The 27,088-nt window shown below is 43.5% G+C and overlaps 1 protein-coding gene across 4 annotated transcripts in view; it reads left to right on the top strand.

The window, feature by feature from the left end:
* Klf12 (KLF transcription factor 12) overlaps nt 1-27,088 on the top strand; it is a 370,757-nt gene that overhangs the window by 294,785 nt on the left and 48,884 nt on the right. For all 4 annotated transcript variants that reach the window (XM_050144660.1, XM_050144658.1, XM_050144659.1 and 1 more), the window contains one exon: nt 6,913-6,975. In XM_050144660.1, the coding sequence (XP_050000617.1) occupies nt 6,913-6,975 (63 nt within the window). The remainder of the gene's footprint in view (nt 1-6,912; nt 6,976-27,088) is intronic.

Raw genomic sequence — 27,088 nt, 5'->3', positions numbered from 1 at the left:
TCCTTCCCATGCATCCTGTCTTTTCCTCGCGCAATCTTGGCAGTTTACACTTTGAAGCAATTCTCTCTTTGCTCCTATGACTTTGGAACTCCTCCTCATTCCGGCGCCTCCGATCCTCTGGCAGCTACTTTTTGGCCTCGGCTAGTCTGTCGGTCGCTGCCCTCAGTGCCAGCACCTCCCCCTGGCAGCCATTAAGCAATGCCTGCCGGACGGACCTCATTACTTATTTACTGATGTTCTGGATATGAAGATAAATGTTCAGTAAGTTGGTGAAATAGATCATATTTAAAACGGAAGGCTTTGTGTCTTCGTTTGTTACTGTGTACTTGGACATTGTGTGTGCCAAGTCCCAAGGGTCCGTTGGTGACTTATACAAGTACAGCCTTTGTTTATTCACCATAGAAGTTAGAGTTTGGTAGGAGAGCAGGGCTCCCCATACAACTGCTTTTTGTTGAGTGTCTATGTGGTGCCAGGTAGTGGAGATACAATTGTGAACAAAGAGAGGAATGCCTTCTTGAAGCATTCGTGTGGAGTTGGAGAGACAGACAATATAAATTAAGTGTGCATCAAAATGTACCCTTCATTCAGCATCTGGAGGGTACCCCATTGTGTGAGAACTAGGAACATGTTGTGGGTAACCTCTGAGGAGCACACATCATCTACACACGATACCAGAGGTACGTGGAGGAACACTCAGTGTAACGGCGTCGGTGAGGGCAAGAGAGGTAGTGAGGGATGACATTAGGATGAATAGATTTCTTGAAATGAAATGCCAAATGTTCTCCTGGGAGATCTGCAGCCTCTGTCAACATGCAGCAGAAATGAACGCCATCGTTTCCTTTCAATACGTTGTATTTCTTCTTGTTGTGTTACGTGCATGTGGCGTGTCGTGTGTTTACAGGTGCATATCACATCTGAGTGTGTATGTGGAGGTTAGAGTTCAATTTCAGATTTGCTTTTCTCTCATTCTTCATCTGACTTTTTGAGACAAACTCTTTCACTGAACCTGAAGAACATGGACTTAACTGTGGCTAGGGTCCACCCATCTCTGCCTTTCAGTACCGAGGTCCCTTGAGCATGCTGCCACACCCAAATCTTATTGGATTTCTGCGGATGTGAACTTAGGGGCCCATGCTTTTGTGTCAGGACCTTTACTGACTTGTCCATCTCTCCAGCCCAGGCTCTACTTTCTACACTGTTTACCATAACCCACCTAAGTGTCTGTAGCATCCGAAAAAGTATTACAGTAAACATGGAAAACAATGATTATAACATTAATTTCATGTGGTGATTCAGTTCACCCCATGCCTCTGAAAGTAATAATATACTTGCATAGGAAAGGATGTCAAAAATGTCCTAAAAGGAACATTGAAAAAAATAAGTGTTGGTGCAATGATAACCTAAGTGTGGATGACAGCGTCATAATGAAATAATCTGTTTTGTATACTAACTAGAAAAGCATTGTATATATACATAAATATGTATACATATGTGCTTGTATGTAAAATTCTTGGTTCTGCTTAGTGGTGTGAAACTACAAACCAGGAGCTCACACCTATTCATGAAATCCCTACACTGAGATCTCTCATACCCTTTGATATATGGTATTTCTAGTGGTCATCTAATCATAGATATAAATTTTTTTGCTAAGAATGAAAAGGACCCACTTTATCTGATGATTTGCATTCTCATTATTTGCCCAGGTGTAGTGCATCTATTAGAGTAACATCTGGACTAGCCTGAATACTCGTGAGAATTTGTTCCCAGTGCTGTGACTGTAAGAATTAAAGCAAATCCAATTCTAAATCATTTCGTATGTTTTGCATAAGAACATGTTGATATGTAATAATAACTGTGGAATTATTTCTAAGTCCTCAACAAAGCAGTAAAATGAGTTATTAAAAGGACTTTTGCACCATTTGCTTAGTTTGTAAATGAAAGTATGTCCAGATACATAATAGAAAAAAATAAATGGAATAGCAAGCATAAGTATTTAATCGTTTTTAAGAGTTATCAAATATCTAATTACACACATAGGGTAGCTGCCTATCAAAAAATATTATTGTTCTGTGAAGTAGTTTATTCTGATGTCCTCAATAGGAAGCAGTGTCTCTGATACAGGGCACATGAACCGGACATTCAGTGCGTTCATTTACTGTTGTAATAGGAGCGGCGGGGCTGCATCCCGCCACCCGGCTAGCTTTACCTGGAATAATTACATGGAAACTGTATTATTTTAAACACTGCTTGGCCCATTAGTTCCAGCCTCTTATTGGCTAGAACCCATTTCTAATATTCTGTGTAACACCATGAGGTGGCTTACCAGGGAAGATCTTAACCTGTGTCCGTGTCGGGTGGGAGAATCATGGCGACTCCTTGACTCAGCTTCTTTCTCTCAGCATTCTGTTCTGTCTACTCCGCCTACCTAGTTTTCTGTCCCATTAGGGCCAAGCAGTTTTTTTTTTTATTAATTAACCAGTGAAACAACAGATAGAAAGATGACCTCCTCCATCAATTTACTTGGTTGGTTGGATTTTGTTTTGTTGTATTTTGTTTTCAGATTTCCTCGGTGTGTAGAGCTTATCCTGTTTTGTCAGTAGGAAGCAAGTTCTCTTTTATAGGGCAGCCTTGTTAGTCACGCTGCCATTTCTTGAGGTGACCCCTTCCTTCTGTCCCCTCAGGGAAACAGTAGGATTGGGAAACCCTGTCTGATGGAGGCCTGATGGTGGCTGGGGTGGTTGGGGTGGTTGGGGTAGGTATCCCTTTTCGAGAGCATTTGTGGACTGGATGGAATTCATATAACAAAACATAAGTTAGCCAGAAGAAAGCGTGGTATACTGATGTGATCTAAGACTTCTGCACCAGGGGAGTCTTCAGAAAGCTAGGCTTATAGAGTCTAGGGCAATTGCCCACTTTTATGCTTGGGTTTCCCGCCACATGGACACCTCCTTGGAAATGCGATTGGTCAGAATGGCATGGTAAAAGAGTGACCGATTGGTGGAGTGTAACCCACAAGGCCTACCTGATCCAGTCCCTGTGTAGGTGGTGAGATGGTGATCGTAGCCATGATGGAAACATGTTCAACTAATAACAGAATAAGCATCTACGAGGGAGAGAGGAGAACATAGGAAGGAGGCCCCCAGGCACACTAGTGGTTCAGGCTGGCAAACGGGGGGGCATGGGAGAAAGAGAAAAGTTTAGAAGATGGTCACCATCACTGAGTCAAGAAAGTGGCCAAGTGCAGATGGACAAATTCAGACACTGGGATTTGAAGATTGCAACTCGACCCCCAGATCTGAAAACAAGGATGGTATGGATATCTGCACCAGGGGACCTGGTGAATGAGATGTCGGATGCATGGTGACGTGTGTCAGAGTGGAGCTGGGTATATATCTCAGTGGTAGAGTATGTGGCTAGCATGTACAAGGTCCTGGTTTCAATCCGCAGTACTGATGAGAACATGTTGATTTTTGGTTTGTTTTACAGCACAAGCAGGGGTAGTCTCCTCTAAAGTAACTGTAACAGTGTGACGGTCAGTGCGCATTGCTGTCGGATGCTGCGCACTGTACATGGTTGTATGAGATATATGTTGATGCCGATGACAACACAGTGTTTGCTGACACCAGTATCATAGGGCCATGTGACCCTAGGGTGGCTCTGATGTGACTGGACAGTGGGACTGTTTCAGCCCCCTTACACTCTCCAGACTGTGGTCCTGAGTGTGGTTTCCATATCAGTACCATGTCCCTTCCGTAGCTGAGGATACTGAGATATGGATCGATGCTGTGACTTGCCTTAGATGGCCCAGTGATTAGCTTGCAGCGCTGTGGTCTAACCCCATGGAAGCTGGTTATACAGTTTGCACCCTGCCTGGCTTCATCACTTTCTGTGCCTAGTAGGTGGGTGGAACAGTGGCAAAAACTCCTCCGTGGTTCAGAATGTGTGTCCAGGACCCAGACTTCACATCCCACATCTTCCTGCCAGTCATTGGCGTAACTCCCTGGAGACACTCAAAAGCAGACTGTTGTAGTTTCTTAACTCCAATAGTCATTATAACACAGGATCTGGGAAGCAGGTTCAGAACTTGCACCCGAAGAAGAAAGTGTCGTCTTTATGATAAGATATCAAAAAGTTTCAAACGTAGCAGGAATTTTTTTTAAAGAAAAGTGAAATTATAAACAGGCTGCCGTCCCACATGAGTCAGTATGTATAAATAGAACAATTGGTGCACAGGGCCTCGGTGGTGCGACTTCCGTCTCTACCGCGCGCGCGGTGTAAATCACCCCGCGTGAGCCGCAATAGCCCACATAGCAATCAGTCTCTGTAGAGAACCTTGTCTGATCCGCTGTGTTACACAACATCAAGATCATCCTTCGCTTCAGCCTGGTGCGTCCTTTTCTCCTCACATCCAGCAGTTAGCACCAAGGCCTGGAACCCTTAGTTACCGAACAAAGTGGCTCAGGAGTAATGGAGCCTGCATGAGGCTGCGCGAAGAATAATGAATGTGCCCAGCAAGCTTCCTGCCGAGATGCAGGTGCAGAAATCAGAGGGTCATGAATAATGCATGACATGCAGATGAGACAGGAGTTTATACTACTGGGTGTTTGCCTCTGCTACCTGCCTGGCTGCTATATGTGGAAAGAGGCTGGTAGCCGGCAGAGGCGCTGCCATTTAAAACTGGAACTCCCCGGAACGCGGCATAGCCTTTTGAAGAAATAAAAATTTAAATGATAGCTGGCATGTAACCGTTGTCTGCATTTTGGGGCGAAGTTAAGTTTAACCCTCAGAGGAAGAAAATATTTCTCAACTCCTAGGTTGAGTTTAAGTACTGTTCCTGTTATTTGCTCACATAGATTATCAGAACTTTTTTGTTTTTGGATTTTCCCCCTAAATTTAATAAACCATGAGATGGGAACCATGTATTGAGAAGGTTTTTTTTTTTTCATCTAGGCTCACCGATTTTTTTTTTCTCAAAGACACCACTATCTAGAATGTTTTGCGATTAGGGAATGATGAAGCCCAGTGCCCCTCGCCTGTGTGCACTTGGGGTGTGAAATGGGCGGTGATAAGACACTGTGATCCTTCAACTTCAGCTGCTATAGGAGCGGCTAGAGTTGATCATGTGGAAGACACAAATCCCGGGTACGGTTATGCTTAAGCAGGGCGCAGTAAAGGGGTTAAGCTTTTAGAGGACTTGGCGTGCTGTAGAGAGGGAATCCTTGGAACAAACGACTTCTGGAAATGTACTTAACTCTGAGGACCAGTGCCTCAGAAAGGAGCTGGGTTGAGTTCCTGGTGGTCTCCTGCAGCTTCCCTTTGGTCTGTGGCCTTATCTGGTCATCTAGGGAGTAAATTTTTTTTTGACTCAAATGTTCATCTTGAGGATTCTGTTTGAAGAAGGCAGGGGGAAATGAGTTTTGTTTCCTTTTGTGTAAGTCTTATGTATGTGTGTGTGTCTGATATGTATAAGCATCTATGAGAGAGATAAGTATGTATCTTGAGGTGCTGGAATATGAGCTGGCTTTCATTTCTAGCTGACACTGTCATTTCCGCCAGGGCCCAGCTTGGACAGATGCCAAGACCAACAGGTGATCCTTGTAGCTGCAGAACAGCAGGAAGTGGGCCGCGCTTGAATGAGGCGGTTCAGCAGAGGGGCTGCCTGGCCTCCTTCCATCTTTCTGCATAATTATCGCCCCCTCCCCCCATGCAGAGCGGAAAATCTGTGCTGAGCAACTCAGCTGCAGCCACCGCTGAGAAGGCTGTGAGAAAAAGAATGCTAATAAGGGGTGGTAGAGGAAATCAGCTACAAAGTGCCACCCAACTCAGGTTCTGGGAAAGATGGCGCTCCCGCCTCCACCCCCAAAACGGCTGGCCCTGCCCTATCTGTTTTGATGTGATTTTTTTTCACTGAGTAGCAGTGAGGGGCTGGGGTGCAGATGGACCTTGGGCTGCTGGTTTTAACAGGGCCTTAGAACTAATTAAGATAATTTTGTTTCCTTCCTTCGTCCTTCCTCCCCCTCTCCTTTCCTCCCTCCCTGTGAATCAAAGCAATGTGTGAAGAGTGATGACGATTCGAACTCAAAGAATGGCTAGATCAGGACTCAGTCCAAAAGCAAGAAGTGAGCCGCTGGGCTGCTGAAGTAGCCAAACAGCTTCCTTGGCCAGTTGGTAACTCTCAAAGCGGAGGGTGTCCAGCCACCGGCCCCAGTTGGAGGATACCAGCAGCACCTGGAAGGCTTTAAATTCAAACCCTGCCTGACGCCAACCTAGGAAGCTTGGGAAGCTACCTATTTACTTCTTTTACCTGCTATAGTTCCTGAAGTCACTCCTTCCTCAACTCAGCCAGAGAGCATCAATATTAGAAAGCCTGTCTTCTGCAAATGACCATTCACCCCTCCGTCCTGCGCTGTTTACACACAGCCCGTTTCTGGCCACGTGGAAGAGGTCCTGCTGTCTTCTTGACTTTAACATTTAGAAATTGACCGAAAGTGTGGTCATTTAACTGTCTCTTTGTGCAGTTTCTATGGCAACAGACATAAGAGGGCTCTGTGAGGGCAGGTATCATGGCCTCCATGCTGTTTTACTCACTCTTACCCCCAGGCCGGGATTGCATCCTCAGTAACTGTGTCTTCTGCAGAAGGAGTGCATCTGTTCATTGAAACCAGTGGTACTTCACTCGGGACCTTTACAGTTGACACAGATGCCTTGCCACCTTGGGAGAGATAAAGAAAGAAGCCTTTGGGTTGGGAGCAGAGGAATTTAATTGCATCTGTTTACTAAGAGACAGTCAAGTTCACAAGAGAGAACAAATGAACTTCATTTGTTTATTGATGGAGCAGATTCTTTCTGCCTTCCCATGTGTGGTCAAAATTATGTTTTCTCAACCCCTGGCTTCCTTTTATCTGTTGACAGGGTCCATCCATCCCCAGTTTCCAGGGTCCGGGGAAACCGAATGAATAACCAGAAGTTTGCTTGGTGAGTACGCAAGTTAAGTTGGGAATATCTGTTATCTTTTATTGCTGAGGACGTTTGGTTTAGTTTAGAGAAGCAGTGTCCCATGGATCCCCAGACTAGCCTGGAATAAACCAGCAAGGAAACACTGACAGGGTTCCTTTTAGTTAAAACTGTTCATTCGCCAGAAACGCTCTGGGTAGCGTCTTTCACCTAACAGATGTACCCAACTTCCCAAGATCACCCAACCCATCTTTGAAAACAGTGCTTCCTTTTCAAAGCGTGTCTTATTTAACCCACATGTCTTTTAGGTGTCACCTGCAGCTACTAATGAAAAATTTTAACTTAATTAAAAGTATTATAAAATTAATAAATAAAATGTATTAATATTTAGATGCCCTCCCTCCCTTCAGCCTTAACCTTAAATATCTATTGACTGTTTTGGGTGGGGGGGAGCAATACAAAGGTCTTTAACTGACAACTTCTTGAACACAGTGCTAAGTGGAACTGCCCAGAAATGCCATGAAGTTATTTCAACCATATTTGATAAATGATTCTTTGAAGAGACAACTTAAAGGACTTCAAGAATGTTCTATGTGAAACCAAGAAAATCGATTAATATTGGTTCAAATTCTGCTTCTTTATGTTACTGCGCAAAATTAGCCTTCCAATTCATAATGCATCGTGGAAAAGAAGATTAAAGAAAACTGAAGGACTTGAGCCGTGTACTATGTTACCTCAAAAATGGCTAATAATTCATAGATCTCTGTCTTACTTTTTTAAATTATGCTTAGGACAGGATTTTGATCAGAAAATCTGGGGTTTTCTTTTTTGTAATGTGGGAAGATGAGTGCTGAAGATTCCACTTCCATATTAATTTAATTAATTTAAACCAATATTATATTTGAGGAATTCAAACGGCACTTTGAATACCACCTGATCAGTCTGCCTCCGCTAAGTCTAATTAGCCCTCACAATAGCCTGGTGCTCTTGTGAAATCTTATGCTCTGCTTTTTTACAGAGAGGGAAATGGAGCCTAGAGGAAGAAGCCTTTTATTTGGCTGCCCAAAGGCTGGGTGTCCTTGATAGCCACTCTCAGGCATTAAAGCATGCTCTCCCCTGTCAGCCTTTGAATGGTGACAGACTAACAAAGCCAGGAGATACAGAATGAAAAGCAAGGAAGAAGCTAGAGTCCAGTTTGGAGTTCATAGAATTTGCACTCCTTCTTAGTTGAAGGCACATTATACTGAAGAAACTTTACTCCATGAAGAGGGAACATGAGATACTCCAGCAAGCAACATAAGCCAAAGATCCTAGGGAATACTGTCAGCCCTGAGGTCCGGTTTCTGCCCCTTTGCTCTAGAGGGCTGAATGGGAAACACTGGATAAATAATATATTTTCTTCCTCTCCCTTTTCCTTTCTACACAAGAGGTAAAGGTAATTTGTTCCTACAGAATTTGTAGCATGTCAGTTGGTTGGTAAGTTTAAAAGACTTTTATCTCTAAATAAGTAATCCATGAAAATAACCAAAAGGGATTTTACTACTAGCCCTAGGAAAATTCAACTCATGTTTATTTAACAACATTTATTTATGTCCCAGGCACTGTTACAAGCACTAGATTAGAAAGATAAATAAAGCATGGTTTCTATCCTCAGAGGGCTGTCTTCTAGGGGAGGGGTGTGTTGTGTGACAGAGAGAGAGAGAGAGAGAGAGAGAGAGAGAGAGAGAGAGAGAGAGAGCGAGAGAGCGCTCTTAAGTCCTGATACTTTCCCGACTACTTCCTGGGCCTTTATGCTGGTATCATATTCAGGCTCACAGACATGCGTGCTAAGCTGAGATTCGGTAATGCAATGTTGACGATACTCTGTGGACATGTATTCATGGTGCTGTGTTCATCGGACTCACTTATCACCTTTATTGAAGAGCACCTGGAGAGGCGCGCTACTGGGGGGAAATATATAGGAGGAACAGTGCCTAAAATCAGTTCCAAAACCTGAGGCTACAGCCCAGTGCTAGCCCTCTTGCCTAGCACACTCACACATTCTTGATTTGATTCTCAGTGCTGCAAAAACAAAGGAAGAGAATCGATCCCAGAGCAGAAAACCCTGGAGTAAAGACATATTGTTAGTAGGAAAAACAGAGAGATGAGCAACCGAGTCCTTTATCGATGAAATCCGACACCGAAGAAGATGAAGACATTTCTAAATTGATTCTAACAAGAGTACTGATAGATCCCCTGCATAAACTTGTTTGGCCGGACACTAGCTAACATGTCTATGATCTATACTGCCTTGAATCTTCCTTAGGTAAACACTGTGACTCTGGTGTGTGGATAAATCAGCTGCGAGGAGGAAGCCATGAATCACCCAGCATCTACTCCTTGTGAAGTGATGAATGGTTGATACTTGGTTGTGAAATATTGACTATGAAAAAGTCAGAGAGTTTAACTACTTGTCTAGCAGTGGTGAGAAGGGGCAGGAGATATTTGCTCTCCTCAGAATAGAAGTTGGGGATCATTTGTAGAATCCAATGTCAAGTTCATCACTCGCTTGTCACTGGCTTCCGTTAGAGCCTCAAATGGTGTGCATAGGAGTTGAGAACTGTGAACGTGTGTGATGGGTTGGCAAATGCTCCAATCAGTTAAACCTGTTCGTCAAATAGGCAATTAAAATCCATCAGTGATGGAAAGGCTTAAACTTCCTCTGTGGAATTAGATCTAGCTCCACGCAGTAGGTTCTAGAAGTCAATGGTCATGACCCACAGCTCCTAAGCCAATGTCTGCTATTGAGTAAAGTGAGCTTAATTTTTTTTTTTTTTTTTTTTTGGTTTTTCGAGACAGGGTTTCTCTGTGGTTTTGGAGCCTGTCCTGGCATTAGCTCTGTAGACCAGGCTGGTCTCAAACTCACAGAGATCCGCCTGCCTCTGCCTCCCGAGTGCTGGGATTAAAGGCGTGCGCCACCATTGCCCGGCCTGAGCTTAAATTTTTTTAAGTAACATTTTCCTCTGCACAATGCTGGCACAAGGAAGCATCCACTGGCCACTTTCATGGTAACAGTTCTCTGGAGGTGAAGAAATACATGGGCAAAAATGTCTTTTGGAACAGAACAGCATCTGCCCGAACCAGAAGAAAATGCCATAGCACTGTGAATACAGCCATGGAGGGCCCTAGAGCTTCCTATGAGCTTCTGGGTTCAGTGGCAGGTGTAAGGATGCAGCAGCGTCTGAGCTGTGTGTTCACTCTCAAGGATTCGGGAATGGCAGGAAGGCCTTCTTACAAGAATGGAAGGATACAGTAAAGAAGCTCTGGTCATTATATAATTAATCTAATAAAGAACCAACTGAGGAAAGGGGACCCATCTGGATGCAGGCTCCAACCTCCTCCTCACAGCCCCCACACTGTGGAGTGGTTGTTGGTTTGGGGATCATTAAGCCCTTGGACTGCAGGTGTGTGAGTTTATCAGTATCACACATTGGACCTCTGCTCTGTGTCTCTCTAGTGCCCCTGTTAGAGGGTGAAGACAAACCCATTTTCCTTTTACTATCCCTTGGGTTTACAGGCTGAGACCCTGTTATCTTAGCTGACAGCAGAGAGGCTATCATGAGAAAAGCAAAGACTGGTTCCTGAACACATCCGCCGCACATTCATGGGGGAATAGTCACAAATAGGGGGATCTGAATGAGTGGATGTTGAAATGTAGGCTTCTGTGGCACCAATAGCATCTTACCAGAGGGGGTTTTGTTTGTTTGTTTGTTTTGTTTTTGGAGAGGTGATGAGACAAAGAGAGAAGACTTGGAGCTTCTAGGGATGGCAAGTTATGGGATGGTAGGTATGTGGGGGACTCTAGGTCAAGGGGAAGGGCTGCTTAGGTAAGTTCCAACATTGTTACCCCTGGATTAACAGAAGTTGTCTCTCCTCGTAGAAATGAATCCTGTTCTTCTGGGCAGATGGGGAGCACATCGAGATTTTCTTGTATCTGCTTTCTAAAACTCACTTTGGAGTGTGCGTTTCTGTGTGTGCACCCACGCATGCGCATGTATGTGTGTGCACGTGTATGTGTGTGCATGTGTGTGTGTGTGTGTGTGTGTGTGTGTGTGTGTGTGTGTGTGTGTGTAGATACCCATAAAGAACAGAAGACACTATCTGGTCCTTGGAACCGGAGTTCTAGGTTACAGGGAAACACCCACATGGGTAGCAGGATCCAGACTCAAATCCTCTGGGAGAATAACAAATGCTCCTAAGGTTCTTAGCAGTCTCTCCAGCCAGCATCTTCGTCTTCTTATTTCCCTTGAGTCACGTGGATTCTTAGGTATCAGCATTTTTTTCATCTGCCTGTGTCACGTGGATTCTTATGCCAAACTGCTGTGTTTTAGGGTACCTTGTTCTGCTGCTGCCTTTCACTGTAGGAATCTTCTTTTGGAACATTTAATTTCCTTTCCTGGAAAAGGTAATGCAAGGAAAAAAAAAAAAAACTTTGCGATCTTTCAGGCAAATGGAAACACTGAATGTGAAGTTAGATTTTAACTCACTGTAGACAGTTTTGCTGAAAGCTTTATCAAATTCACAAGAGAGGGGCCATTTCCAAGTCTGATTTCCAGCACTATGTCTTCAAAGGTACAATCCAAATCTGGAATCTCTGGGTTTGGGTGCGTGTGTGCGGTAGGACAGGACCAGGAGGGTTCCGTGGGGATATTTGTTAAATAAACCCAAGAGCTGAGTTAGAGCGGCAGTTACTGTCGGTGTGGGCTAAGTGCTCAACTGCTTGACCGTCTCTGTGTATCTTCATCTGTCACTTTTCAATTTTCTTCTCCCTGTGTTTTCCCTCCACATTTGTTGTTATTTGGGAATGGGAGTCAGTAAGCAGAGCCTCTGGCACGTGTGCCAAGAGTCACTGCCTGCCTTGGAGCTTGATGCCACATCACCGAGACTTTATGGTTGCTTTTATGCTGCCATAGAAAATGAAGCATTTCTTCCCATTAAAATAGAAATTGTCCTCACAAAAGCAGATGTAATTTTCTCTATGGGGTGTCGCTGTCACCATCTCAATTATGATTTCTCTCTTACCAGTATGCCTGACATTGTATAGACATGGGCAAGTCCCAGTTTAAATAGTCTCCAGCCAAAGTGGGCATTCTGGATCTCATCACATTTAACATTTGAATTTGTCTACAAGTGTACGTCTCGAGTTTTTGCAGAGGGCAGGAAGTTCCTGTTCTCACTCGAATGTTTTACTGTCGGCGATGGGCTGTACTAAGCTTAAATATTTACACACATGCAGCTGCAAATGTGGCCACTGTCTTTGCGGATTCTCGGAGAGGGATAAAGCTCAGTGCTTTTAGACCATAAAAGTAAGATGAGTTTTCTTCTTTAATGCTTTTCCCATAATAAAAGGAGACACTGAGGCTGTTGCTAGGAGAAACCACTCAGGAATGTGGAGTAGAACCAGCCATTTAAGGAGAGATAGGCTATTTGCAGATGGCAGATTCTGAGTTGTAAGCCTCTGCAGCTCAGGGGAACTGGGTCACATTGTCCATGAAGAAATGGGAGAGCCCACTATAGGGACAGGATATTGCAAAGCTAGGCATAGACCCAAGTCCCTACTCACCTGTCCAGGAGTCTTTCTACCACGTGGCAGTTGTCTGGCAACTTCAAAATGAGGGAAATCCTCAACATTATGTAACATCCATTCTTTGCAAACTGGGCAGAAGGCTTTGCCTAGGAAATTCCCACTAGCGTGATGTCAGGGCTAGGAGAAGTAGAGATGACAAAGCCATAGCTGCTCATGACAGACAAGTAGCAAACAGTCCTGCTAAAGTCTTGATTCATCATCTTGGGTGTTTTTTTTTTTTCCATATTCCATACCGATGGGCAATATTGATTGAGTTCTTTTCATTATTTCTTGACTTACAGAACAAAAGCATAGGACATTATGTGTAGAGTCCGTTATGTTACAATCCAGTCCCATAAACGCATAGCCACTTGTGGATTTTGTTGTCAACCCATAGGTGTTGTGTTGGTAAATAAGCACAGGCCTTTGAGTTTGGCTTGGAAGAAAGCTTTCCCCTGTAAGTGGGCCATAGCCATGCCAGTGGCAAACCTGTTTGTACTTTAACCCTGATTCCCAATAAAAGGGGTGCCTCTATGGAAAACTACATCTTAAACCCTCACAAATGCACCTCTCTATTCTCAAAAAAGTTTCAATTCACGATCATATATCTCTATTTGCCTAGTTATTTATGTTGAATTAATTATTTTGACCAGAAGCTGACCTCAGACTCTCTGGCCTTGAACCCCCAGGCCCCTGCAGCAGCTTTCCTAATGCTGGAGTTACTGGCATGCACCAGCATACCAGGCTTTGTTAATTCTCTGCTAACTTTGGCATCTCTTCAAAGTTAGCTTGGTGACCACTGCAAGTAGTTAAATTCTGTGTTTCATCTTCAAAGCTGGCTTTATTTTTTAAAAAAGAAGAAAAGGAACAACAGCAACTTTGGTCTAATTTCCTTAAATTCCTTATCACCTAACATTTCAGCAATAGACCTTCATGATAAAAAAAGCAAATAGGTTCATTCTCATTCCTGTTTGTGTCAGCTGATTTGGTCTCGAATATGGTCTTAGCCACAATAAAGATGATGTGGGAAAGAAATTAAGCGAGGTCATTTTCTTTTGTTATTTCCTTAATTATATGAGAATTGGGACTCTGCGATCATGCTGAGCTCTGAAGGTCACCAATTCTGAGGTTTTTTTTTTCCATTACAAACGCATGAGTGTTTTGCTTTCATCAACCTCCAGCTCAGAAGCATACATAAACATTACATTGTAGACCTACTGTACGGACATGTAGCGTGCATCAGGGAATGGTCACCATCCTGTCGATTCACGTCATTTGGTCGGCACTGTAGCCAGTATAAGTATAGGACTATAAGGGTGCAGGACTTCAGCATATAGGACTGCCAGGTACAGGACTCCCAGGTAGAGGACGACCAGGTAGAGGACCACCAGCTAGAGGACTATCAAGGCACAGGACTCTCACAGTAAAGGACTAGTAGGCATAGCACTATAAGACAATACATCTGTCTCACACTCACTAGAGCCTAGCTGAAAGACAGTAATTTATGTGCTCTAAAGCAGCTTGTATAGTTCTCATGATTATTGACTCTTCACCAATAATGGTTATTTGGGAGATACATCTTATATAGCAATGAGTGCTTAGTCTTCACATAAGCGTAACTCACTGCGGAGAAGCTGCCTGAACTGCCATTGCTTCCTGAATTTGAAATTACATCACACTGGTGTCCTCTGTCAGAATCCTTTCCCTTGTAAACTTGCTCAGAAGTTAAACTTTACAATAAAGAACATCTGACATTGAAACCTGAGCAGGTGGAGTTATTCATATGTACAATGCAGAAAGCAGCGTGTTCCTACATGAAAATATGTATGTGTACATGTGTTATATAATAGCAATGTTTACTACTTTTGGTGGAGGTATGAGGTAGGGTCTCAGGTAGCCCAGGCTACCCTAGATCATATGTAGCGAAGGCTGCCTTGAAGTTGATCTCTTCCTCCTGTGAAGTCCAGGGATTACAGGTGTGCACCATGACACCTGACTGAGAAACTTACTCCCTCATCATAATATTCAACAGGTATATTTGCATAAAACATTTGCCATTGCTAGCAAACTAACGCTGTGCCCCGTGTAAGTATTTGAGAGAAAAATAACTAAAATAGGAAGCCAATCAAAACCCTTAATGTGTCTATGAATATGCAGGGAATAGTGCTTGCAATAATAATTTCAAAAGACTTAACAGTAAGGGAGTTCTGTGTGCTAGACATTTTGTCTTGATTTGCATCTAAGAAGCCTTTTTGAAATGGCATCTTTTTACAAACACAGGGTTCTCTGAGGATATAAGCATGACAAAGTCATCATCAATCACTTCAAAAAAAAAGCATTTTCACATTATTGTGGTTTTATCTGACCCCTGGTTTCTTTATAGAATTCCTTGATTGTTTCCTTAAAACTAATTATTGTGTGTCTTGGCAAAGGAAGCATCCTAATAATAATATGTATCTTTTAATATCCTAAAATGGCAATAGATAATGTGTTTATCAAAATATTTATAGCAATTCAGTATCATTGGTACCAGTTATATAAATTCACAGCTAATAAATTACCCATTCTGCTAGAACCCACTCTCCATTCTGTTGGAATCCCCTGCCGAGTCTGTTGGAATCTATTGCCCATTCTGCTGGAATCCAATGCCCACTCTGCTGGAATCCACTATCCGTTCTGGGGCAGCCAGCATCTCTTGCTATATTTTCGCTCATTTAGCCTGCCTTATCAGATCGGTATCTCCCATTAGAAGTAATGACAACTAAGAGAGTCTTGCTGCCATAGCAAAGGGGATTCTGGGGGGGCACAAGAAAGAGGAAAAAGTGAAAGGGGAAGTGGATCAGGAACACGGGAATCCAAGCAGCAAGCATTTCAGGTCCACAGAAGGGCTTACAATGGTGGTTCTGACCCGGAGAGCCTGGCGGCAAATCCTTCACATGGCCCCTCAAACTGACCAGCAGAATGGAGGCCACATTATGGGTGATAGATTTCCCACTTGGTTGCGTCCAGCCCTTGACCAAGGAAAGAAAAGAGAGAACTAAGACTATTCTATATTCTAGGAGAAGGGGAAGGGAAAGAATTGTTGTTTCCCCAAAGGAAAAGATGACGTCAGTGGCAAGCCACGGAGAAGACGCCTGACAGTGTAGCACCTTTGGTTTCCTCTTCTGTTCAAAACTAGAAGCCGCCATGAACGAAAGAAGCTCTCGGAGTTAGGGATTGTAACTTGAATGCTTTCCCTTGGAGTCTGCTGTTTTTCATCTTTTCAATGGTACGAGGATACTCTGTCATCAATAGCTAAGGTAAATTGCTTTCTCAAGTGTCGCTCTCCGTTATTCAGTAGCCAGAACGCAAGGATGCTCAGGCAAAGTACATACAGATCCTTTCTCTCTGCGCTCAGAGGGTTTCATCTTCATCCCCGTAATCCTTCTCACTGGTGTCCGACTTTGAATCCCATACTCAAGAATGCCTTTTCCAAATGGGCGACACACATTGTGTTGGTAGCAAAAGAGGCAGACAACAGTAGAGCCTCCCGTGAGGTGCAGAAAGCATGTGTTCATAAGCTTGGTGTACAATGGCCTTTAAACTCCTGCACTCTAGTTCTCCCCTTATGTCAGTCAGTGAATGTCTGGCCCAAACCATTGCAATGCTGTCTTTGAGTGCCCTTAAGAGATCATACATGTCTTCGGGGCACCTTGGAGAAAAGTGGTTCATAAACCGAGGTCTTTAGCCACCGCCCCATCTCAGCTTTATGCTAGAGCTATCTCTTTCCTACCACCGCGCTGATTCATCGGCATGCCTAGCATCCATTACGGCCCCGACGAGGCTATCATTTATTTCAGCTCTCTTGGGCCTTTCTTAATTCAAACAATTTAGAATCCTGCGCCTCTAGGTATGTTGAGGACCGAGTCTGGTGCAATACAGTCTGTAAATATGGGTTCCAGCAAGGGTATGTGTCCCATTTAAGCAGAAAGTGAACTTCTAGGGAGTAATACAGCATTGACTTCGGCTTCCCCAGAATGGCAACCCTCGGTTTCCTCATCCTTGTATGAACACTAGAGCTAATTTCCTGAGCTATAAACTATGGAGAGCATTTATAAACAGGCCTGTCAACTTACATCCTGTAAAAACAGCAATGACTTTAATCGTCCATAGGATGGCATTACTCTTTTTGCAAAATAGAAATCTCTTCAGTCTCATCTTTTTACCCATATTCCTCTAACCATTCCTCAAAAGTCTGTTAAGAAAGAGAGATTCTACTTTGAGAGAAAAGAAACCACAACTGGTATTTGTCACTTTAGACCAGAATTATTGTGTGCCGTTTGCAGAACCCTGTAGCTTGTCTCAAGAATGGACCGATGTCCTTCAGTGAAAGTGATTTACAGTAATCTTCCCCAAACCGCGTAGTATTTACTTGTGAAAGACAAGGAAATAGGGAATTACATTTGAGAGAGGAAACAAAGGCGGCGGGCAGCCGTGTTAAGAACCGAAGAGAGTTGCTGCCACCTAGAGGTAAAATCGGATATTGCTGCGAGTGCTGTAAAGACGTTGATGTCTTGCAACCTTAAAACTGGAATGCTGTTTAGGGATTTGTGTCCGTCTCTAAACAGGACTGGACCCATTTGCCCTTAAAGCCTCCATTAAAATTGGGCCAGTATTCCTCATAAGACTCTACTGGCTCTGGTGTGGTTTTTTTTTTTTTTTTTCCGTTGTTGCTGCCTTGTTTGTGCCCTTGTAAGCCTCTGAAAGTCTTCGTCCGCCGTGGCGCATTCTGAGCTGTTTGGAAGCTGGGAGAAACTGTCTTTTCCATACTCCGAGCTGTCCTTTGAAAATATCATCCCAGGATTTTCACCAGTGATGTCTTGGGTTCTCATCTCACGGTGTTGCTCATGCACTTTTACTTCTTCCCCAAACAGGCAGGAGGCAAGGACAGCCTGTGTGGAGAGAGCACAGAGTCCTAGGAACACTAACTAGCAAAGAGATGGGCGCCCTGAACCTCATCCGAATTGTGTGAAAACCTACACAGCAGCTGCCTGTGGCAGTACTTGCCCATAATCCTAGCATTTGGTCAGAAGAGACAGGAGCATCCAGGTGTTTGAGGGCTAGCCTGTGCTACATGAGACAATGTCTCAAAAGCTAAAAACAAAAAGAAATACAACACCAACAACGAACCATACAAACAAAAAGCCCTACAGCCAAATGTAGTGTTTCCCTCTAAGGCAATGCAGTTTGGGCCATTGCCATTTGGGTTCTGACTTTAAAAAAAAAAATGTTGTTGGGACATTTTAAATAGAAAATGTCTCTAGGTGATGACACCTAGTCTGGCAGAACCTCCGCCCTGTCACACTGTCCTCTTCTTTGTGAGACTGCCATGTCGCACACCCCCAGGGACATGTTTCTCACCGTGTTTGTGGGAAGGTGCCTCTCTGAAAGGTACAGGCAAACACGCTGGCATGGAAATGTGAGCGGGAAGTGGGGGGAGCTAACGAGAAAATACGTGTGACTTTCCACATCTCTCTCCAGTTCTTGAAGGATGGGGTGTAGTAGCGCAGTAGCTGAAGAAAGTGTGTCAAGTGTGCAAGGGTGTAGTGGGAAATAGACGTGTGGCTGTGTGTGTGACACCTGCTCTCCTGTCCCCCCCCCAGTTATATAATATGGGTCACCATGGAATTGTCATGCCTGCCCTTACCTATTCATTTATAGGCATAGGCTGATGCCAATGAAGGGGCCTAGGTAGGAAAGTACTTCATAGGCCACCGAAGGCAAACCTTCATGTTTGTCTCTTCTTATTGTTCTCTTAAGTGTGCCCTTCTTTTTGGATGCTTTAACAAAGCAAAACTTGGGTATGTTTCCTTTCTTTCCCCATCTCTACAAGCCAACTATGATTCCAAAAGATTCAGACTTCACCCCTTAACCCTACCTGACTTTTGGCACCCGCCGTTTCTCCACGTGACCCTGGGTTTCATTAATGGGCTCGCACATGAAAGGTCTGTGTCTTTGCTTTTTCTCTGCCCAGCAGTTCCTCATGGCTGAGTAAAAACAAGCTTGATTAATAAAAGCTTGCCTTTTATATCTCCTCGTAATTAGTCTGATAAAGAAAGTTCTCCTACTGGATGGGTGTTGTGTATCTTTAGAAAAGAAAAAAAATTCTGTGTCCTTGATTATCAGTTTAATGAATTTGTTTGTGGTGCACATCCATGGATTCAAAAATTGACCTCTTAGTTTTCATTGTCTTGGCACCCAAAGCACAGATACACTCAGACATGGTAACTCTGAAAATAGGATTTGGAACAGGACTCCAATGCTGGGTCCAGGGTTTTAGCAGGTGAATACACATACCATTCTCACATGTCCATTCTGCAGTCTACCAGACTAGTCACCAGGTGCGGAATTATTCGCAACACAGAGATGAGTGTCAATCTGTGCTGATGTAATGCATTAAATCATTTATATTTCCAATAGCTAGAGGCCAGGATGCCGGCAAGGCGAATGCCCGTGACCCTGGAGCACAGTGCAAAGGCCTGTGCATTGCCTAGGCATGGAAGACAGTTTATAGGAAGTGGCCATCCAAGAAAATCTAGTGTTATAATTGGCCACAGAGGGAGAAGAGCCTCTGAATGTAATAAGCACAGATTTTGTTTTACTCTCCAATAATTATTTCAATGCCTTTAAAACTTGCCTGGGTTCGAATACAAACAAAGAACCAGAGACTGAGCAACTGAAGGCTTGAAGAGCAGGCTTTGAAGTCAAGAGAGGCCACTTCAGCTCCAGCTGCTGTTGACCTGAAACAAACCGCCAGCCTCTTTACAGCATTTGCACTGCAGGAAAACATAACAAAAATATCTTTTCGCCAGAGCTGAGCAGATTAAAATTTGTGTGCGTTTGTTATTGTACAACCGGCCGTACCCAAATCCTGGAGACTGGGCGCGTTAAGCCACAGGCACTCCCAGGTCTGGAGGCCGAGGGGCTCAGCATCAATCCAATGACTGACTGGATTCCTTGCTGGCTGTCAGGCGGCCACTTTATAGCCACATTTTCCCAAAGTGAAGAGAGGAAGTGGGAACTTCAGTCTGTCTTCCTTTACTCATAAGGACACCAATCCATCCATAGGCCAACACTTGCGATCTTGTCTAAATTTAACCCTCTCCTGAAGGCCCCATCATCAAACACCGTCACAGTAAGGGAGAGGGTTTCTCTCTGAGAACCTAGAGGGAATCAGAATTTCAGCCCATAAGCATTTGAATTCAGGTTAAAGATGTGAGCCGATGAGGATCATGTGTGTTTGTTATTCTGCTGATTCATAAACTGTCAGTTTTTGATTATCAGCTGCTGACAGGTCACTTTTGCCTGACTGGCCACTCTGTCACCAGAGATTACAATGCAGGATTGGAAGTGAGTCCTGGAATTGATCACCCACTCCCTAGTGTTGTATTGCCAGGTAATACTCCGCCCTCCAGAGGTAGAAATGAGCCCAGTTCTTCACTCCTCACCCTCTTCTCCCCAAATGGAATCCCTGACATCTGCTTTCACCAGAAATGGACAGGGTGTACCATTAGAACAACTCTTCAGTGTTTTCACAATGGTTTAGGGTTTTCTGTTTCAGTTGCCTATGTATCTTCATTACTGCCTGTAGCTACCCTTTACGGTAACCTGAAAGACATCATTACCTTAATCTTTAAAATGAGAGGAGGCAGAATAAAGATTATGGGATACATCTACTGACTTTTGTACTTCAGTTTTTACATCCTAGCTATAACCTTAGGAAAGCTATTAATATCATTAATATTTCTGTACCTCAGCATCCAAATGTATAAAATGGACTTACCAATAACATCTGTCTCCTGGTTTTGTTTGTTTGTTTGGTTGGTTGGTTTTTCAAGATAGGGCTTCTTAGTGGCTTTGAATCCTGTCTTGGAACTCACTCTGTAGAGCAGGCTGGCCTTGAACTCACAGAGGTCCGCCTGTCTCTGCCTCCCGAGTGCTGGGATTAAAGCCGTGTGCCACCACTGCCCAGCTTGTTTCCTGGTTCTTATGAACACTAAGGGTGTTTATTGTGTGTAAGCTCTAGGAACAGTGTTGAGTAGAGTCAGTTAATTTTGATGATTATTATAAACAGATGTAAAACCATTTAATACAATGCTATACTCAACACATAGCTAATATACTCCTCGTGTGATTGAGCTGCCTTGACTTCTCTTTGAACTTCTTTCTCATTCTCTTTTCTTTCATTTAGACATTCATGTTCTCCGGAGTTCTATGTCATTTATGTAGTCTCCCCTATGAAATCCTTCTTTGTAGCTAAAGGACACAGCCCATTGCTGAGGACAACTCAGAGCCATTATTTATTCTGAGTCCCCACCTCATCTTTCTGTAAGTGTGCGCACATAAACAGATGTGAGCTCCTCTTGCACGGTCAAGTTTCCTGCCCTTAGCATAAAACCTGGCACACAGTGAGTCATACACTCTTAGAGGAGGCAGAATGCACAATGAATTTCTTTTGTTTAAATATTTATTTATTTATTTATTTATTTATTTATTATGTATACAATATTCTGTCTTTGTGTATGCCAGCAGACCAGAAGAGGGCACCAGACCCCATTACAGATGGTTGTGAGCCACCATGTGGTTGCTGGGAACTGAACTCAGGACCTTTGGAAGAGCAGGCAGTGCTCTTAACCTCTGACCCATCTCTCCAGCCCCAACAATGCATTTCTTGAAAGAAGAATTATTTAACAAGTCACAGCTCCATGGCTAAATCACTCTTTACCTTTAGAAAGGCAATCGTACAGGAAACAGGATGTTCTAAGAGGTTCCAAATTTGCCCAGCCGAAATAATTGGGCACCTAGAAGTTTAGTCTGTCTCGAGCTCCTAATGTGTGCAGGCCTCGTGCTAGTGCTTAGATGCTAACGAATCCTCAGTTGAGTTTCTGCCTTTGGTCGGAGAAAAATTCAAACTCCCAAGAGTAACTCAACAGAGGTACACATCTGTATGCTGACATTCAGGTGTCACCTGTTGACAGAGACAGAGCTTTCTATGTTCCACACGTTTGATGTCTTCCAGCACATCATCCCATGTGGCTGAGGGAGCTGGCCTTGTTCACTATAATGGAAGTTGGAGGCAAAGTCATTTGCATTTTTTAATTTCATTTATATTTTAAGGAACTATGTCTGTGTCACTTGCCTCTGTCTCTTCATTTTTTTCTCCTAGTGTGCCTTAAATGTGCACGAGAGCAAGAAAAGAGTGGAACTAATGGTTCTATGATGGCTTGCCTTCATATCCACCCTCTTAATTGTGATGGTATTATCTTTCCATTCATTGGTTTTGTCTGTGTCCCTTACCAGTTCAATGCTACTCAATTATGAAGTGCCCTTTGAATACAGATTTCTATGTAGGTCTAGAGATCCATGTTGAAGACACCCAATGTTCACTTACGGCCTGTACTATAAGCATGCAGCATGTACCTTCTTAGCAAAACATTAACATCCTTGACATGTAAGCAAAATACATCATGTGTCATGCAACCACTAACTGATGTTTTCTACAGCTATTGATTCACTCATGTAGGTGCATACCCTTGACTTCCAAGCTTTCAAACTGACTTGGGATGAATAAATATAAGGACCAATGGCTCAAAGTATTTACTGAGAGGGCACGGTGTTTGGTTAACTCAGAACCACTGCTCTGATGAGAACTATTGAGCTTGGCAGTCCCTTGGAACCTTGGTTTTGCTACTTCATAGATTCTGAGACTTGTAACTCTAAAGATTACCTAGGTGTAGACAAAGAATCACTTCCTTTGTTCTTTTTGCATTATGTACTTTGGGCTAACAGGAGAAACACAGTAAATCTTGTATGTTTCAGTTTCACAGAAAATGAACACATTGTCATAATCTTAGCAGAACATAATTTTTGTTAGCTACATGTTAGGAAAAATGATAACTGCATCTATTCATAATTATTTAATTGCAATTTCATTTGGTAGAGCATGTCCTTTAGCCCAGTTGCTTAAATGTTATATAAGTTTTGCTTACGGAGAAACCAGAGCATGCCTCAGGGTGGCAGGCACAGTGCCTCTATCATGTTGATTTTATAACTACCAGCTCTTTCATGGGTTAGTCAAGTCTGGGGGGAAAGTGTCCCCTCTTCCTTACCTAAGACACATGTCTCTATTGAGTATCAATTTGTGATATTCATTCTCTTATATCCCCAAAAGTCAAAGAGCATGAATGAACATGCATACACATGCATGCTTGTGTGCACATACGCACACGCACACATGCACACATACACACACACACACACACACACAAACCCATGCTGTAATCATTTATGGCAGTAAGCTGTCGAGTAAATAAATGCCAGTGAACTAACCAAAATTTTTCTTAAGTATTAAGTATTTGAGGAAATATGTCTATATAATTCCAAGACCTCAACAGTTACTGATCAGTTAGTCTGAGCAATATAGTTGACTAACACCAGAATATCCCATGCCCGTGCATTGTTGATGTTGTTACCTTGAGTGTACTAGCTCGTCCCTATGCATGCCCACGGGACTTCAGGTACTTCTTCCTGTCCTTCCATCGGGCTCTGCTCCCTGCAGCCCTTGTCTTTCCAGTAGCACACTAGACCCACACAGCTGAGCAAGCTCCAGAATATTCCTGCTCCTCATTCCTAGACGTGGAATCTAACATTCTCTCATGAGATAATCACAACTAATCTTGGGAACATCCTCATTGACCCATATGTCACCAGTGATAGATGGGAAGGTCTAAAATAGAGGAATGATCTGTCATCCGTCGCTAAAATCCTGGACAGAACATCACTATCAAGCCGAGTCCTGGATCTCCTAACCCCCACCCAAGCTGCCCAGTATAGTGGCACTATTCTTATCTGTACCCAGAGAATTTAAAATCATAGCCAGCTGTTATATTTCTGTCCAATGGTATGATAGGTCTCAGCTTTTGGGTTTCTTTGAAGTATACAAAAAATATGTATGGAGGGCTTGACATGCATAAAGAAATTTCCAGACTAATGTAAAAAATTACTAAGGTTCTTGAAAGGTCATTTCGACCGGTCTTAAAGCTGCAAATTAATGTCTTCCACATAGACTGCTTAAAATGCAGCCCTGCCTCGGGGAGCCAGTGAGTTATAAAGGCTCTCAATGTGCTTCTCCGCTGATGACTTTCTCCCTTCATTGGAAGCCATAGCCCTCTTAAAGCCTGGCCCTTCTCCTCGTTAACTTGCAAGGCTTTTAAAAACAAAATGATTATTATGTAGTTATGTATGATCCTAAGCCAGTGCCCATATCAAAACAGAGTTTTAAAACCTGATTCTTGTACCAGCTTCTACCAAGTCTATCTAATACTATCACAGCCTGTGAGCTGTGAATGCCATATAATGTAAATCCTGTCATCTGGTCAGAAACTGTTGGGAACGAAGTCTCCATGTAATATAACTGAATGAGAGAATGCTTTTTCTAGTGCTGTCCCTCTGATGTCTAGATACATCCAATTTGTTAGATAATTACGTAAGTCACAAGGCAAACTTATAATCTATTGTGATTTCAGGAGCTTAAATTTTCATCTGTTTTATAGAAGATGGCACAGCTTCAGCAGCAGAATTGAAGGCCCCACTTTATTTTTGTGATGGGTCAATGGGCTAATGCGTACACAGGTCTGATGGCCTGGGTCCCAATCCTCAACACCCACATAGAGGCTGGGCAGGCTTCCTGACACACATCTGTTTCTCTAGGCTGCAGGGTAAGGATATATGGATCCCACCATCTTGCTGATCATCAGGTTTAGTGAGGTTCACTGAGAGGCTCTGTCTCAAAAAGAAGGTAGAAATGCAATTGGAGAAGACATCTCAGTGTCAAACCTGTGACTGCCACACTCACTTACACTGCACATTCACATATAACATTCACACATACATGCATGCAGATGCGCACCTACAGACCACACACACACACATACACACAGAGAGAATACGCGTTCCCGACACAAGGCGCTGTCATTCTTTTGGGTGAATAACACATAGTTTTTGGCCTTCACAAAGGTGTCTGCCAAATTCATCCCTCCCAATTCCCTCACGTTTTGTTTGCATTTGTGGAATACGGTGCAGTTCAGAGCTGAGCGAAGGCTCTGTGTGAAGAAACCTGCCCCCGAGGCTAACACTGCTTTCTCGCCCCTCACTTGGGCAACTTTCCCTAAAGTTGAGGAACTGTCGGAAATAACCAGGATTTTCTTAAGAGGACCAGAGGAGGGGGGAATAGCCTAACTTCTTCCCCTTGGGCCCAGGAGAGCCAGAAGCCACGGCTTTCCCCCAGCTTCGCTCTTATGAAAGCGCCAAGGACCTGCAGGAGTCTGCTTGCAGCTCTTTGTGGGTAGTTGATGAATATGTCTTCCAGCTGTCGTATCTTTCTTCTGCTCCTGGCACTAGACCTCAAAGCAAGAGCCACGTACATGCTAGACAAGTGCTCTGCCACTGACTTATATCCAAGCCTCCAGTGTAATGTTTTCTTAAAATTGTATCTCATTTGAAAGTAGCCGCTCTCTTATGCCATCTTCTCCCCACAGACAGGGCTGATGTTGCTAATACCTGCTGCCTGGCCTCATTCTCTTCAAGGCACTTAATCTGCCTAAGCTTTATTTCTCTCCTCTGTAAAACAGAAATAATAATGTCAGCCTCTTAGTATTGGGAGCCTCAGAAAATGAGGTGTGTAAAACATTTAGCGTAGTGGCTAGCAAATGTGAAAATGGTGTGTAACTGTTAGCCCTTGTTAGCTCATATGTTTTCAATACCAAAACGTTCAAATAATGAAAGAAACACAGCTATTTGTAAAGTTCTCAATCGAGAATGAAATCCAGTACATTTGTCTTTGCATGTTAGGTTTGACGGAAGTAAAACTGGCAAGAAATTGTCACTCAGTGGTCTGTGTTAGACTCATGGCTGATGGGAACAGGAATCGTGGCTGCATTCTTACCCATGACTGTTTCCCTAGAGTTTAGTGCTGTGCTCAGCACACAGTAAGTGCTCAATGACTGCTTGGGAGTTTGTGTAAGAATGACCAGTCCCAAGATCAGAGGGAAATGAAAGCTTTATTTCTGTCTTCATTGGGAAATTTTCAGAAGCAGTATCTCGCTTGTTTAAAATCAGCTTCAAAGAGCAGTGGAGGCGCTGGTAAACATGCACATATACTGGGGGGTCACAGGTGAGAACTGAGTCTGTGGAGTAGCCTTGTCACCTTGATGATTGGGGAGCCCATGGCATCCAGTCTAAAATCTCTTCATGGGAACATAAGAAAGAATGTATTAGTCTAAAGACCATGGAACAAGGCATGGTCCCATAGCTTCATCACTGAAACACCACACGTCCAACCACCAGTCTTTTTTCTTGAGCATTGAGATGTCTACCTACATGCACAGACATCACCCCGCATAGCACTCCACAATCTTACAATGGTCTAGTAACTGAAAAGGTTTTGTTGTCCTTTAAAACCATAAGAGTAGGTGTGTTTGTGCATTCTTGGTCAGAATCCACTTCACCAGTTGCTGTGTTGGCGGAGCCTACCAGGTCAGCTCTGGAGGGACAGGTGACTCTGCCCCCATGCCCATCACCAGTTTCTAAGTGATATATCTCAGAGCCTCACATGTGTCTACTAAAGTTATAACTGAGAGCTGGAAGGAAGGCCATTTGTGGAAAAAAAAAAAAAAAACAAAATTATCCAAGAATGTGCTCACCTCCAATAAATTTATAGATGTTTTTGCCACTGGCAAAGCTACGTCTCTGACTATTTATCATCATCTCTGGGTGAATGCCAGAATGATTCAGGAGTAGTTATTAATAGTCTATGCTGTTGCTAATGTCTACAGAGAGTCTCAGGTTAACAGTAGAGTGGAGAACGAGAGATGTGGCAGCCACGTGTGACCACTTGTGCTTGCCTCAGTCACCCCAGCATCTATGAGGCAGGCAGAAGGAGTCCCAGCTCATAGCCTATCGGGGCTACAGAGGTAGCAGGAGTTTCCAGTTTGGTGTGGTTATCAAAAAAAAAAAAAAACATCTATTATCTAGGTAATGGCCCTCTGACGCCCTTAGGTGCTAACCCCAGGGTTATGAGTGAGATCAGGGACAAAATGATGTTTTCTCTCTCTAACCTATGTCCCATGACAGTGATTTCCAGTCTTCTTAGAGACACAAAGCTCTTTAAGTTTGAGTTCACAGCTGCAGTTCTAAATCCCTCGTGGACTATGTGACAGTGGTTCTGAAAACTGAATTGTATTTGAGCACTTGTTGCAATTTCCCATGATGTAAACAACAGTGTCCTAATGTAGTCCCGCCCCAAGCACCTCCCACACTGCCTCCCACATCGCCTCTAATGTGCGACACATAGTAACCAGCTTGATCCTGACCACAATCCTTTCAGACCAGGACAGCTACTTATTCAGTTTCACAGAAGGCTATCTGAAGCATCGAGGCTGCGAGTTATCATCTGTCCAAGGTGGGATGAGATATATAGGTCTAGGCTACCTG

The sequence above is a fragment of the Alexandromys fortis genome, unplaced genomic scaffold (assembly GCF_014885135.2).
Source record: "Alexandromys fortis isolate MF-2015 unplaced genomic scaffold, M_Fortis_MF-2015_v1.1 scaffold_43, whole genome shotgun sequence".
Classification (NCBI taxonomy): Eukaryota; Metazoa; Chordata; class Mammalia; order Rodentia; family Cricetidae; genus Alexandromys; species Alexandromys fortis.
Note: the sequence above shows the minus strand (reverse complement) of the source record. Positions and strands in the feature narration are given on the sequence as shown.